The 14285-nt window shown below is 44.1% G+C and overlaps 1 protein-coding gene across 2 annotated transcripts in view; it reads left to right on the forward strand.

Moving 5' to 3' along the window:
• Window positions 1-14285, forward strand: part of CHN2 (chimerin 2) — a 287377-nt gene that overhangs the window by 244923 nt on the left and 28169 nt on the right. For both annotated transcript variants that reach the window (XM_023639441.2, XM_070264752.1), the window contains exon 7: window positions 9753-9830. In XM_023639441.2, the coding sequence (XP_023495209.1) occupies window positions 9753-9830 (78 nt within the window). The remainder of the gene's footprint in view (window positions 1-9752; window positions 9831-14285) is intronic.

Genomic DNA, 14285 nt, shown 5'->3' on the forward strand with positions numbered 1-14285 from the left:
TGTTAATTCAGCAATCATATAGCCTCTGGCAGAGATTTCTAAGGCTCAACTGAGTGAGCAACAGTGGCAGGGAGGGGGTAGGAGAGAAATATACTTGGGCTCTATGATCCAGTTGTGTGCCACCAGCTGGAAATTGTGCATCTCTGACTTTTGTAGTAAGACCTGTGTCAGTCATTTTGGGCACCTAGTCCTTTGGGCAGAGATGGGAAGGTACATGACAGCAAGGGAAATACGAAGAAAAGGAGATGACTATGGAATGTGAGAAGAGAGTAAAATAGCACAAGAAGGAAATAGCAGCTGGGAACTCTGCAATAGCTGCTTCTCCCTTAAAATTTGCATTGTTAGCTTGGGTCTTAGTTTTACTAAAGGTTACCTAAAGTGTTGTAAAGCAATTTTAAGCAACTTGGTTTGACAAATGTTCCATTTCCTCGAAAATAATCCTGCCACTTAAGAAATCTAAGTTTTAAAGTTCTTGCTTAAGGAAATGGATTACTACCCTCTGATATAAAACAAAAATCAAACAACAACAGCTACATGTTGAAATATATGAGATGCTTAACGCAACCTCACAAGTCTTTCTCTGTAATGTGGAGTATCTTTTGTTTCTATATCTAAGCAGTCTGTGAAAAGCACCAGCAATTAGCCAAAATTGTTGACATCAGCCTCAATAAAACAGCTGGAAAAACGATACAGGAACGACAGTGATCATAACATTGGATGATCAATCAACCCAAGAAGCATCAGATTATTTATTTGCTTCCAAACAAGGTAGTTTGGTCCACTTTAGAGACCACACAGGCCTTTCACTTTGGGCTGAGCGCTGACTGTTCTGGATGATGGGAAATGAGTCGTGAGCGAGGCAGCGAGACCGGTCCTTCGGCCCTTTGTGTCTCTCGTGTTGAGAATGGCCATCTGTCCCTGCAGAACAATTGCAGCTGCAGCTGGACGTGTTGTGCCATCAGAGACAGAGGCCTCTCCTCCCTGGACCAGATGCAGCAGGTTTGGAGGTCACCGGGAGTTTTAGGAGTCGGCCAGGTCAACCTTCAACACCTGATGTTTTGATGAACTCAAATAAAGCCCGTCTTACTCAGCTTTAACTAACACATTGGCGGGAAAGATGGCAGAGGCCCACCCTGGTCTCTCTCATTTCTTTAGCTGTCATGAGAGTGAGTTTGCCGTTTAGTCATATCCCTTTTTGTCTTCCTCCTCTTTCAGCACTGCAAACCACAAGCAAAGAACATAGCAAACCCTCACGGGGCCGTTCTTAGGAAGAGCGAGGAAGATTTACTTGGCAGTGGAAGGAAGTGCTCAGAGTACATAGGATCAGACGGGCTGGGCTTAGGGGTGCTGATAAAAGAACACCACCCCTTTGATTATCACTCAGTAATTGGGGCTTATTTCACTTCATATTTCTAGTTTATTCACTTGCAAACAGGAAGAGGGAGCCAGAACTAGGGTGCCACGGAAAAGACCACAGTGAAAATCTTCCTGCCCCTTTCTCCCCCAGTCTCCTGTAGGAAGCTCGCTCTCTCTCTCTCATACATACGTATAATGTATTGTAGATACTGATATAATAAGTAGTAAGCATACACTCAGTATCCCCATATCCGGCTGTTAAAAGTATTTAAGTGTGACCCATAGAGTGAAAATAAAAGGAAAAAAACAGATTTCCCATTGCTGATCTGGGCTGAATGAATGCCTGCAGCATTTTCCCCAGTGTCTCCGGGCAGGATTTAACGTTTTGTGGCTTTGGAGAAACAATGTCCAGCCCAGACTCGTCATCCAACCCCAGAACCCCAGACGTATGTGTGGGAAGTGAACTGAGGGTCTAAGAAAAAAAAGGAGAGACTGTTGACTCTTTTTAAAATTAGAAGTCATTTTGATGGACGGCAAGGAAAATAGAAAGACTGCAAAAAAACTCGTATGTTTATTTTTCGTGCAACAAAACTTCCGTGAGTGCCAAGCTAGGGTTGGCTTCATGCTAGTCACTGGAGATAAAGTTAATAGAAGAACTGTGGGGAAAGCTCTGTTTTAAAAGTTTCTAGAAAGTCCCCTAAAAACAGAGAGGACGAATGAGTCCTTGTGGGCTGTTAGTGACCACCACTGCTGATCTGCTACAACTGGAATGTCAGGAATTTCCATGGAAAGAAAATCAGGAGACCTGATTCCTTTCTCTCTCTCTCTCTCTCTCTCTCTCTCTCTTTTTTGGTGAGGAAGATTGGCCCTGAGATAACATCTATGCCAATCTTCCTCTATTTTGTATGTGGGATGCCTCCACAGTGTGAGTTGATGAGTGGTGTATAGGTCTGCACCCAGGATCCAGACCCACAAACCCAGGGCTGCCGAAGCAGAGCATGTGAACTTAACCACTACACCACCGGACTGGCCCCAGGAGACCTGACTCTATTCCCCCAGACATGCCTGTTAGGACCTCAATTTCCTTATCTGTAAAATGAGAATAATGACACCTGCTCTACCTTCCTCAGAGAAGAAAGAAATATAATGTACTGCACAAATATATGATGCTACTTTTAATATTATTCTAGTCCCAAACCTGGCTGTGTCCCTTAGGGCCTGACTCCACAGGGTACCCCTGTTTCCAGTACCCCATCTGCGATACCAGAAATCTGGTAGTTTGGTCAGAAGGAAACCCCCAAGGGCATAGCCCCTGGATTTTATATCCAAGACTCACAAGAGTGATTTGCCTAGCTAAGTAGATTGTGATGATGATAAGCCTCTATGGTGGTCCTTTGACCTCAAGATGTTTTACAGCCACGAACAATCATTCATTCATTCTGCAAAATTTAGTAAGCACCTACTTCGTGCCCCACCAGAGGTATGACACTAGGGTCTTAACTGTGGTGAAAGAACACGCAATACCTGATCTCATAAAGCTAGCAGTCTGGTGGGGGTCCATACACAATAATTTAAAAATCAGACTAATAGGTTACGATTATAAATTCTCAAGGTGACAGGAAGAAAGGCATTGGAAGTGAGGCTGGAAAGGTGGGCATGTAGGCCGTGGTATGGATTTTTGCCTTTAGTTTAAGAATCTGTGGAGGTTTTAAGTGGCATGATGGGAGGTGGGGGTGGGGTGGAATAGAAACGTGATCACATGTGGGGGGATGTCGAGCATTTACCACGTTCCTACTTCAGTGGTCTCTAACAATCCCCCTGAATTGAAGCACTTGCCATGAGTGCAGCAGCTCTCAGGGCTCAGAGCACATTAGAATCCCCTGGAGGATTTTCTTGAAAGTCCAGGGCCCATCCGCAGAAGTTCAGATTTAATTGTTCTGCTGTGGAGTGTGAGCGTGGTTTGTGTTTGTTTGTTTGTTTGTTTGTTCCCCAATGATTCTAATGATCATCAAGGTTGACACCCACAGGTTCAATGGAAAACACAAGACAGGGGTCCTCAAAGTGTGGTCCCAACATCATCCATTTCCCACTGGCCGAGCGAGAAACCCTGGGGCGGGGCCCAGCAGTCTAGGTTGTAACAAGCCTTCCAGGGGTCCTGAGTTTTGCCCCATGTGAGATGCACTAGCTGTAGAGGGTTGCAGGCAGGAGACCTCGGAGTCCATCTGGGTCTAGATCTCCTTGTAGGATAGCCCTGTGATGGGGCGCACATCATGGAACTTCCATGACCCTCGGTTTCTGCACCTGTAAAAAGAGCTGGAGGAATTAGATGAGCTTAAAGGTTAACTATGACGTTAAGAATCTATTATCTATGCACACTAAACCCAACAAAGTTTTTATAATGTAATTCACAAAATTTGTATTTGTATATAACGGAAATAGAACGTAATCATTGTAGGAAACTCAAAAAAAAAAAAAAAAACAGGAAAGAATAAAGAAGAAGATAAATTTCAATTAAAGTTCCTTTACCCAAAGATAGCTGTTGCTTATCTCCGACAGTTTTGTGTGTTGGAGATATTTTGGTGTGTTGCCTTCTGATGGTTTCTGTGTGCATCAACTTACAAAACCAGAAATCATACCACGTAGGATTCAGGAGCCTACTTCTCATCTAGCATTACATCAGGGGAATATCCCTTCATCATTAAAAGTTATTTTAATCATCTTTGTTAGTGTCCACATATTCCATTATATGTTTATACCATAATTTATTTAACCTTTCCCCTATCTTGGATATTTCAGCCTTTTCTAATTTCTTGATATTGTTATGATGACTATCTATCTATCTATGTAATTCTTTGTCTGAAGACCATCTTCAGAGAATCCTAGAAATAGAATCATTGGGTCAGTGCACGTGAGGCATTTGTTACACTGCCAACTGTTTTCACAGACAGAAGCCACTCCAGACAAACACCAGCAGCATCTTAGAGAGCGCTCCTCGTACCCCTTGCCAGCATTAGTAATATTGATTTTTGCTTCATGCTCTGCCATGGGGCAGCAGAGGCCTGCAGCTGCAGGCTAGTGTTTATAGCAGGGGTATTGCTTGGGCTTTCAGCACCTAAGGGGGCCTCAAACTCAAGGGACAGAGAAGTGAGAGGGACCCCAGGGGCACAAGGAGTGGGGTTGGAATAGTGTGAGGGACTATCCAGGAACTGTGGATGACATTTCCAATGACCCTCCTTAAAACGCAGAACAGGAATTTACTGGAAATCTGTGGAAGAATTGCTGGTTGATGGTAAATTACCTTTTCTAGAACTGAACTAATAAGGCAGAATGTCTTGGTCCCCAGAGGTTGACTTGCTTGAGCAAGGTGGAGAAAGGACCATTGGTTAGATGAATTTCTGTGGTCCCCTCTGGGCTTACTATGCTAGGCTATTAAAGCCAGCACAGAGGGCAGAGCCTCCCTCTTTTTCCCACCATCCCTTACCCCTGGGCACTTTACATGTACACAAGCACCCCAGTGGGCTTCATGTTCCTGTGTCTGCCTGCCCACTGACCCATCCTTGCCTCATTGACTTCGCCTGACAACCTTCCCCTGCCTTCTTGTAACCTGATTCCTTCTTGCATCCAGGATCCTAATCATAGAAAGAAAGAACAGTGAGAGGACCTAGAAAATAGAATCCCAACCCTTATTTATAAAAAAAGGAAAGGGGAAGTGGTGAGCTTATTGCAGCATTTATTTATAGCCCCACCTACTTCCAAGAGTATCTTAAGTAGTACCTGCTTTGAAAGAGGCCTCAGACAAAACAAAGGCTCCTCTTTCAAAACCAGACCAGGGAAACACCAGCCCTGCCAGTGGTTAACAGGTTAACAGTGGAGATGAGAGTCAACCTGGCATTGAACCCCTGGATATTTTTAAATGTGAACATTATTTGGATGAGAGGCAGTTTGGAGGGGGGTTAAAAGCATAGATTGAGTGTATGCCCAAAAGGACTGAAAACAGGTGTTCAAACAAAAACTTGTTCAAGAGTGTTCTTACAGCACTATTCACAATAAGCAAAACAACCCAAATGTCTATCAACCGATGAATGGATAAACAAATTGTGCTGTGTCCCTTCTCTGGATTATTATTCAGCAAGAAAAAGCAATGACGTACTGATACAGCATGGATGAACCTTGAAAACATGCTAAGTGAAAGAAGCCAGACACAAAGGCCACGTATTGTATGATTCCATTTGAAGGAAATATTCGGAATAGGCAAATCCATACAGATAGAAACCAGATGAGTAGTTGCCAGGGGCTGGAGGGAGAGGGGAATAGTGAGTGACTCCTTAATGGGTATGGGATTCCATTTCAGGTGATGGGAATGTTGTGGAACTACATAGTAGTAATGGTTGCTGAACATTGTGAATGTACTTAATGCTACTGAATTGCTGAATTGTACACTTTAAAATGATTAAAATGGTAAATTTTATGTTATATGTATTTGACCACAATAAAAAAAAATAAACTTGTTCTTGGGGGAAATAAAAGCAAAGACTTAATTAGCTGTGTGTGGGTTCTAATCTTAGCTCCATCACTTACCAGCTGTGTGACCTTGGCAAGTCACTTAAACTCTCAGTTCCCATTTCCTCGTCTTTAAAGTGGGTATAATTGTAACAGTACCTACCTCATAAGGTTATAAATCTTGAATGAGTCAATATATGCAGAGTGCTTAGTAGCTGGCACATAGGAAGCATGCTGTAAATATTTGTTATTAATCTAATCAGGTATGCTCAACTGGGTGCAGTTTTGCCTCAGAGGAGATACTTGGCAATGTCTGGAGAGATTTTTGATTGTCACAATTGGGGGGTTCTGGCATCTAGTGTGTAGGGGCAAGTGATGCTGCTAAACATCCTACCATGAACAGGACAGCCCCCACAACGAGGAATTATCTGGCTCCAAATATCAGTAATTCCAAGGTTGAAAATCCCAGATTTAAACAGAGCGTGTAGAGAAATGTGCTTCATCTAATGAACGTGTAGATAAAAATGGTCCAGATAGAGATTTTTGTTAGAAAAAGACTATAAGCCAAAGTATTAAATGTTCACCGTGTCTAGTGCACTTATGTGAGTCATTGTGGGGGATACAAAAGAAATGAAGGTGTTGTCCTTGAGAAGCTTGGGTAGAGAAGAGCTCTGTGTGATGGAGTGATTTAGGAGGAAGTTTTTACCAAGAGGCATTTGTTATCATTTTTCTTTATTCAGAGGGTGATCTGGGGTCATCCACACTACTCACAATAATGCTCACTCAATGCCAACACTTCTGGTTCCCTGTAAAGATGCGTCTTAAGTGAATAGTGTGTAGTTCCTTCACATGTCTGAATGTGTCTTGTGTTTGGGTAAATTCTATTGAACAAATATCCGAAAAGAAATCACTGTCACAAATAGAAATAAAAATTACTTGTTTGAGTCAAGGCACAGACACAAGAGAAAATATTAAATCTCCTTGTATTCAATCACCCATATACCAGAAGCAAAAGGAGATTCTTTCTGCCCACTTACCATTTAAAGAGTTATTTCATCAGATTCTAAAACCATATATCCATATAATTAGCCTAGTTCAGATCACAGAATCTCTTCTCACACAGAATGGCTCCCCATCAAAAGGTCTCTGTTGATTTGCTAGCTGTGAGGGCTTGGGAAGGGACCCTTATTCCTCCTCTGTCCTTCTGCCCTTAGGCTAAGGATAGAAGCCTTTCAAAAGTATGCCATGCCTTCACTCAATCTCTGTGAGTGGCAGTTGTCCTTTAGCGTTGGGCAATGGGAAGGAGGGCTAAGGAGTCTGGTGGAGCCCTCCAGGAAGGCAGACCTCCAGAGGTTCAGGTCCTTGGAAGCTAAGCATGGCGATGGGTGATCATGGCTGGGGCGAGGGACCCTACCCCATGTAGCCACCTTTGCATACCTTCCTCTACAACTCTGACCTCCTATCCACGAGGTACTTTCTGGCAACTTCTGTTTATTCAGTGCCTGCTATGGCAAGGAATTTTATCAGACACTCTTGTAGGAGGAAACAAAGACGAATTAGACATAGAGCGTGTCACAATGAGTTCTCAATGTGGCAGGGATATAAGACCTGTTATAAGTCACTCTAGTATAAGATAGAAAGTGATCAGGGCAATAAGAAAAATGTAGAAAGACTGCTATGGGATTTCAGAGGAGAGAGTTTGTCTCCAATGGGGAGTTTGGAGAAGTCTTTTTGGAGAGGGTAGCAATTGAGTTAGAAGATGAATGTTGGTGAAAATGTAGACACATGTTGAAATGACGCTGGAATATGCTAAAGGACAGAGCAAGCGACAAGGTGAGAAGTTGAGTATGTAGGGGAAGAGGTTTTGTAGGATTTGTGGAGGGGAGTGTGGGGGAATAGATGAGCTGGATAGATTGAGACAAGCTCATGAAAAATCTGCAATGCCAGGACACAGTTAAGCCATGGAGAATCACTGATATTTTCTGAGCAGACGTGGAGTGGTGACTGGACTAAGAAGACGGTTGTGCAACTGTGTGTAAGGCAGACTGGAGAGATATCAAGGGTCTGCGTTATTGTGGGGCAAGAATGGTAAGGAGGGGGCAGCCTTGGCCAATGTTTCAGATAAAGCATTTGGCAGGACCAATGGCAGGGTGTGGCATCACATCAGCTTACTTAGGCACGAGGACTGGTGTTCAGGAGCACAGGTGCTGGACGCAGATGTTTTGGGTCCTAGTTCTGGCTGTGCCGCTTAAGCCAGCTACGTGTCCTTGGGCAAATTGCTTCACCTCTTGATGCCTCAATCTCTTCATCCAAAAATTGGGAGTAAAAGTCTTGTTCCTCATACACATGAGCTGAAGAGTAAATGAGTGAGCGCATTTAACACATTCTGAATATTGTCTGTCACAACCTAAATTATTGTGCTCAATAGTTCAATATAAAAATTGGCTGTTATTATTATTGAAGGTAACGAGAGGGTAAAATGGGAGGATGCACTTCTGAACTAAGTTGGAATCATGATAATTGCCAGGAATAAAGAATTACACAAGGAAAAGATTGGCCTTTTGTTCGTCTCCACAAGGCTTCTTGGAGGGCCTGGAATGTGGGGCCACGTCTCAGTAGAGGACAGGGTGAATTCACGGACTGTCCATCTACATAATGGTCCAGCCAGCTACATTCTTCTTGCTTTCTGCTTGTAAACGCATTGATTTTACTGTCTGGCATTAGCTGCATTAAACTTTCCCAACAGATCAGCAGTACTCCCAAGACATAATGATTTCCTCACTTCTGTTAATGGAGAGACCTGGGACCAAAATCCTATGGTCTCAAGGGAGACTATCAAACAGATGATGCTTTTAAGAGCAAGGAGGACATTAGGCTTGGGCACTAAAGAATGAACATTGAGGATGTTTTATTTAAAAGAAAAGTGACTGTGATGTTTTGGCTTTAGTTTACAAATATTGTCTTGTCTATATGCCTTGGGGGGGTTGTTTGTAGTTGGGGGGAGAAGAGAGACTGGGGGGTATTCTGGAGCAAGACATCCTTCCTCTTATTTTGAAACTTTGGCTGTAGGACTGTAGGACTCAGAGCTGAAATGCTATGCTCGTCTTCCATGCCCCATTTGGTGGTCACACTGTTCTAATTTAATGCATATGTAAGAATAAAAATTAAGCTTTCAAGTGCTGGGGCAGATTTTTTTAAAAAGAGATGCAAGCTTTATCCCTATAAGATTAAACAATCATCAGGATTTAAAGGTTTAATCTGCTGGAGTTCAGCCCAGGATGGGGTGCAGAGCCCCAGAATAATGGGATGCAGCCTCAGGCTTTGAACATCAGAGCTAGTTGGGGTGTGCGTGTGTGTGTGTGTGTGAGAAACATGCTAGCGAATATTTGAGGTTTCTCCTTTGCAAAGGGCTGTGACAGAGGAATAAAGCTGCCTGCCCCTGCCTCCTCCATTGATTCTTCAGTGGCTGTGCACATGAATGTGTGCTATTGTTCCAGGCACACGTCGGCCTTAAGAAATAGCACAAAACAGGCCCGTCCTTATTCAGACGCAGAGCCCCCTCCATCACTCAAACCAGCCCTTCCAGGTCACATGCCGGAGGCCTCTGCAGACAGGACGCAGCTGCCTCAAATCTGCTGCCTAACATTTGCCGCGGTTCGAAAAACCTGACAGCCCTGAGCTCCCCAGGCTCAGCAGGGGGAACTAGAAAGATCTGAGGTTTGGGCGCTATGTTTTCCCAGGAACTGTGGCTGGAAAATGAGAAAAAGTGTGCCGTGGTTCGGAAGCCTAAGCAAGGCAGGAAGCGCCAGGAGCTGCTGGCCGTGGCCTTGGGGGTGAAGGTGGGAGTCAAAGGTGGCTTTCTCTGGCCCCCTCTCAAACTCTTTGCCTGTCCACAGATCTCCTCCCTGGTCCGCAGGGCCGCCCTCACGCACAACGACAACCACTTCAACTATGAGAAGACACACAACTTTAAGGTAAGCACGCCTCTGCATTCTTTCTTCTGTTGTAAAAGGGCAGGTGGAGAGGTACAGTTTATGGTTCACATATGGTCTTTGGTTGTAAAGTAATGAGACAGCGAATTCCTTTGCTTTCCACGATAAGCTGCATGCAGACCCCGTTGCTTTTATGGAACCTCAGAAAGCAGTTTGCTTGACGCTGATGCCTAGAAACACCAATATGTATGTAAACTTCATTCTGGAGAATTGGGCCCATTTCCTCTTCCTATGCCTATGGCCAGTGAGAGGAAAACAGAGCATGCCCACTCTGTGGCATTTAGAGATCTGGGGTGAATGTGGAGCAGTACTTTTCCACTCAGAGCAGCAGTAAAGACTCTTGCTATCTCTGAGTAAGTGAAAACAGTTGCCCATTCACATTCTGTGTTTCGTCTTTTGTTTTCCGAGATGCTCACTCCTTTGGTTTATGTGTAGACAGCTGTGAAAGCAAATGATGACAGGAGATACCATCCAGTCGCTTTTGTTTGTACTCTGGGTGCAGGGGGCACCCTGGCAGCCTGGCCAAGCTGCCTCCCGTCGCAGCCTTGATCCTGCTCACCAGACCAAACAAAAAGAGGTGTAAAGCGGGTGGGAGTTTAAGTGGATTTTCCCATGCGTATTTATAAACTAGAAGTGCTGCTATCTTTATTTCAGACCAGCACTTGTAGAAACGGCCTGCCATTAGAAAATTATGGCCTATTTCCTTTGCCCTAGTATGTTTTCCAAGAAGGGCTGGGAGGAGATTCTGATGCCAAATTGCCTGGCTTGAGATGCTGTTGAGAGGAGGAGAGACAGGATGGAGTTAGAGGTTTTACCCCAGCAAATGGGCTGTCAATTAGGAAGCTGGAGAGAATGGAGATGAAGGATCCAGGAAGACAAGAAGAGGCAGGGGCCCCAAATTGTGTTTTAAACTCTTACCTCCTTTAGGGCCCATAGCCCAGTGACTATTGAAAATTGATAGCCCCTTTGTCAGAGGTGACCAGGCAAACCGATTTTATTCTGTTGCTTTCCGATCCTTCCTAAGGACAAATGTGTGTCTATTAAATATATGTGCGTGTTAGTTGGGTCTGTTTGCCCTGCTTCTGTTTTTAGAAAGCAAGCAGCTCAGGCATTTGCATGCTATAATTGAACTGAGGAATGGAGTTATTCAGCCCTCCATATTTAGCATGAGGATGAAGAATTGCATTATATAGGTCCTCATCTACGCCACTGCTCTTGATATTTCTCCCATCACTGAATAGTGACAGGTCTAATCTGGGGCACAGAAAGTCTTTGTTTTTTCTCTTTCCTGTTTCCTCTGTTTACCCTCATTAATTTTTTTGCCTTGAGAATGTGTTTTTCTGACTTTTGGCAGAAATCTTGATTCTTTGCATCTTGTGAATGCACTACCATGGATGGGAGGGTGGATCTTCTTGGACTTGCAAATTCTTTTCCTTCCTCTTGAAAATTCCAGCTCTTTTGGCTGGAAGATACAATTGGAAGTATGCCCTACCTTGATATGTGTTTGCACGGGATAGCTTCTCTGTGTATATACTGTGTCTGAGCTTGTGTGGAAAGCACACAAGTATATTTAGGTGATTGATCATTTCAAGACTAATTTCAGTCTTTTTTAGTCTTAGATCTCTGAATTGGAAATGAAGACATTTAAAATGAAAAGATAGTTCAATCTTATTCTCTTAAATAGTACTGTTGCTAACATGATCTATATTTATTTATCACTTAAGAATATCCACAGCTTTTTAAATGTTTGCTTAAAAAGTCAATACGTGTTTGGTGAAATCTCTTCTAACTTACAGCTGTGGAGAGAGGCAAAGGCAGAGAACAGACAGGTTGTTGGAGAGGAATATACAAGCCAGACAGGAGTGTTTCTCTTCCGAGTTTTAAATAGCCATCTTTGAAACATAGCAGACCCTTGAGTCTCTGTGTCAGTTGATTGTGGCTTTCATTGGTGCTGCTCGTGCCACTGTCCTTAAGAATGAGTGGCTGGCGTGGGAGGGGGTGGTTTCCTCTGTCTTTCCTTGCCTCTTCCACCCTCATTCGGCCCTCTCCTCACCCCCAACTAACTTTAAGTGAGAACTTTGCGTGGTCTTTGGAAAAACATTCTAAAAGCAGGTCAGTGCTATAAATAGAGCAGTGGGTTTTTAGTAACACGCCACTGCACTAACTGAAGAAAGAAAAAATTCTTATCAAAGGTTCCTGCCATCTGCTTGGAATTAGGATAAAATTAAGACATAAAACAAACTTTTTCTTCTAATGGGCTTCTTTTTCTTCTTGACTTCTAATGGGCTTTATTCTGAAACTTTCTTGATTTGTAATTTGGGTTATTATTTGAGAATATTGTGTGCATGGCACAAAGTGAGTGTTCAATAAAAAGAACAAATAATCACATTTTAATGCTTATCAGCACACAAGCCTTGCTAGGCCCTGTCTGCACGCTCATCTAAAGGCCTCTTACCAGAGATTCGAATCTGCCAGCAGATCCTAATGCCTCACCCCACAACAAGATTTTTTGCCCCAGTCAGGACTAGTCCCCCACGTAAAATGCCCTCTCTTCGCTCTCCCCGGGAACTTTGTCAAGAGGAATGAATAGAAACTCCCAACACTGTACAGTTGGGAACTCCCGCTCCATTCTTTCAGAAAGCTCCCAGTCACTGCTCTTCAGTGCACGTCTACTGTCCTTGCTTTCAAATAAAGTGTGTCTAGGAAAAGGCAAAATTCAGCTCTGGGAACAAAAGCTTTTGGAAGCAAAGTAAAGTTGTGCCTCATTTCCTGCAATAATTATGTACTTTCAATGCTGTATGCAGGTGCAATTGTTGCTAATTTAAATCCTAAATTCTCTGAGGTTACTTGCACCTACTAGGCACTATGAGATATTTGTTGGAGGAAGGATGACATTAACAGACTCCTCTCTAAAATGAAAACTCTTTGATAAACAGAAAAACAACTCCTTTATTTAACTTATTTTACATCTGCATGTCTGTTTAGCTAGTTGACTTAAAGAGGCACTCTCCTATAGGTGGTAGATGGGCTACCCTAATCCGCTTTGTGGCTGAGCTCTAAAATCTTCAGGCCAGTGAACCCCAGAGTCCCGACAATCTGGATAACTGTCCTTCCTTCCCCTCATCCCTAGCGTTCTCCATGCCCCATCCATACTCCCATCCCCATCCATCCCCCCACATCCCTTTCCCGGCACTCTGCCAGCTGTACTTTTCTCCATAACACTGATCACCAGCTGACATTGTACATATTTATCTGTGTGTTTGCCTTCCCCTTACCAGATGGAAACACCCCACCCCATCCGCCCACCCCTCACCCCTAGTGGGCAGGGATTTTTGTCTGTTTTACTTCCTGCAGAAACCCCGTGTCTAGAACAGGGCCTGGCCCAGAGTGGGCTGTCAGTAACTATTGGTTGAAGGCATATGCAGCAGATGTCGTATGGCCCATCTACCTAAGAGGACTTTCCCTCCTCACACCCCACCCGACAGTTTGCCCTCATTTGTGGCTTGTTGCACTTGTGTGAATTATGCTTGAGTCCTTCCAGGTAGTAGGTCCTTGCCAGGGTCACCAGACTATGCCAGAGATACAGAGACCATATCAGGGTGTGTCAGGCCAGCTCTCGTTCCGTTCGCAAGAGGGTCTGGCCATACAGAGCTACCCAGAGTCTTATACTTGGGGGAGGTGGGGGAGCAGGTACCCTGGCTTATTCCTGTTGTCCCAGCTTCCTGTGTGGTGACTCTCAAAAATGGCCTGGTCTGGACTTAAGTTAAATGGTTACCCAACTTACCCTTTTATGTCCTGACTCTCAATAGACGGAGGCTGCACATTAGTATCCTGTTCCCGTGATCCACCATGTGCACATGTGTGCTCATGTCACATGCAACTTCTAAACACACCTACCACCCCATAAGATCCTGGGGCCAGGACTAGAAGTTCAGGAGGTAGAGAGTGTGTCCTGGTGCTACTGCTAGGACTCCTCTCCAGGGTGTGACAGCACCACCGCCTCCCACTGTGGGGTTTGTGGTCCATTTATGGTTTCTATGCCTCTCGTTGGTTTTTGCATTCTTATCAGCCTAGTGGTCATTTGCTTTGGAACAAGCCATTTTTGTTCCCACATGCAAATTCCTCTCTTTTCCTCCTCCTCCTTGACCTCATAAAATGTGTCAGCCCTTCGTCCCCAGTACTCCACCTGCCTTGGGTTCTCACGGACATGCAGCGGCCCATCGTCCTTCCATACCCGTCTTGATCTCTTTCTGTGCACCGGGGGAGCAGAGCCAGGGGTGGTCGGCTATGCCCACACTTTGGCACAGGCAGAAATTAACTTCAGAAATGGTTGTGGGTTTTATTTTCTTCCTTTTGTTTAATCATCAGAGAAGGTTGTTTTGGCAGAAACACGTCTACAAGGAAGAATTTAAAGGAAAGACAGACTTCATCGCCGTG

Source organism: Equus caballus, chromosome 4 (assembly GCF_041296265.1).
Source record: "Equus caballus isolate H_3958 breed thoroughbred chromosome 4, TB-T2T, whole genome shotgun sequence".
Taxonomy (NCBI): domain Eukaryota; kingdom Metazoa; phylum Chordata; class Mammalia; order Perissodactyla; family Equidae; genus Equus; species Equus caballus.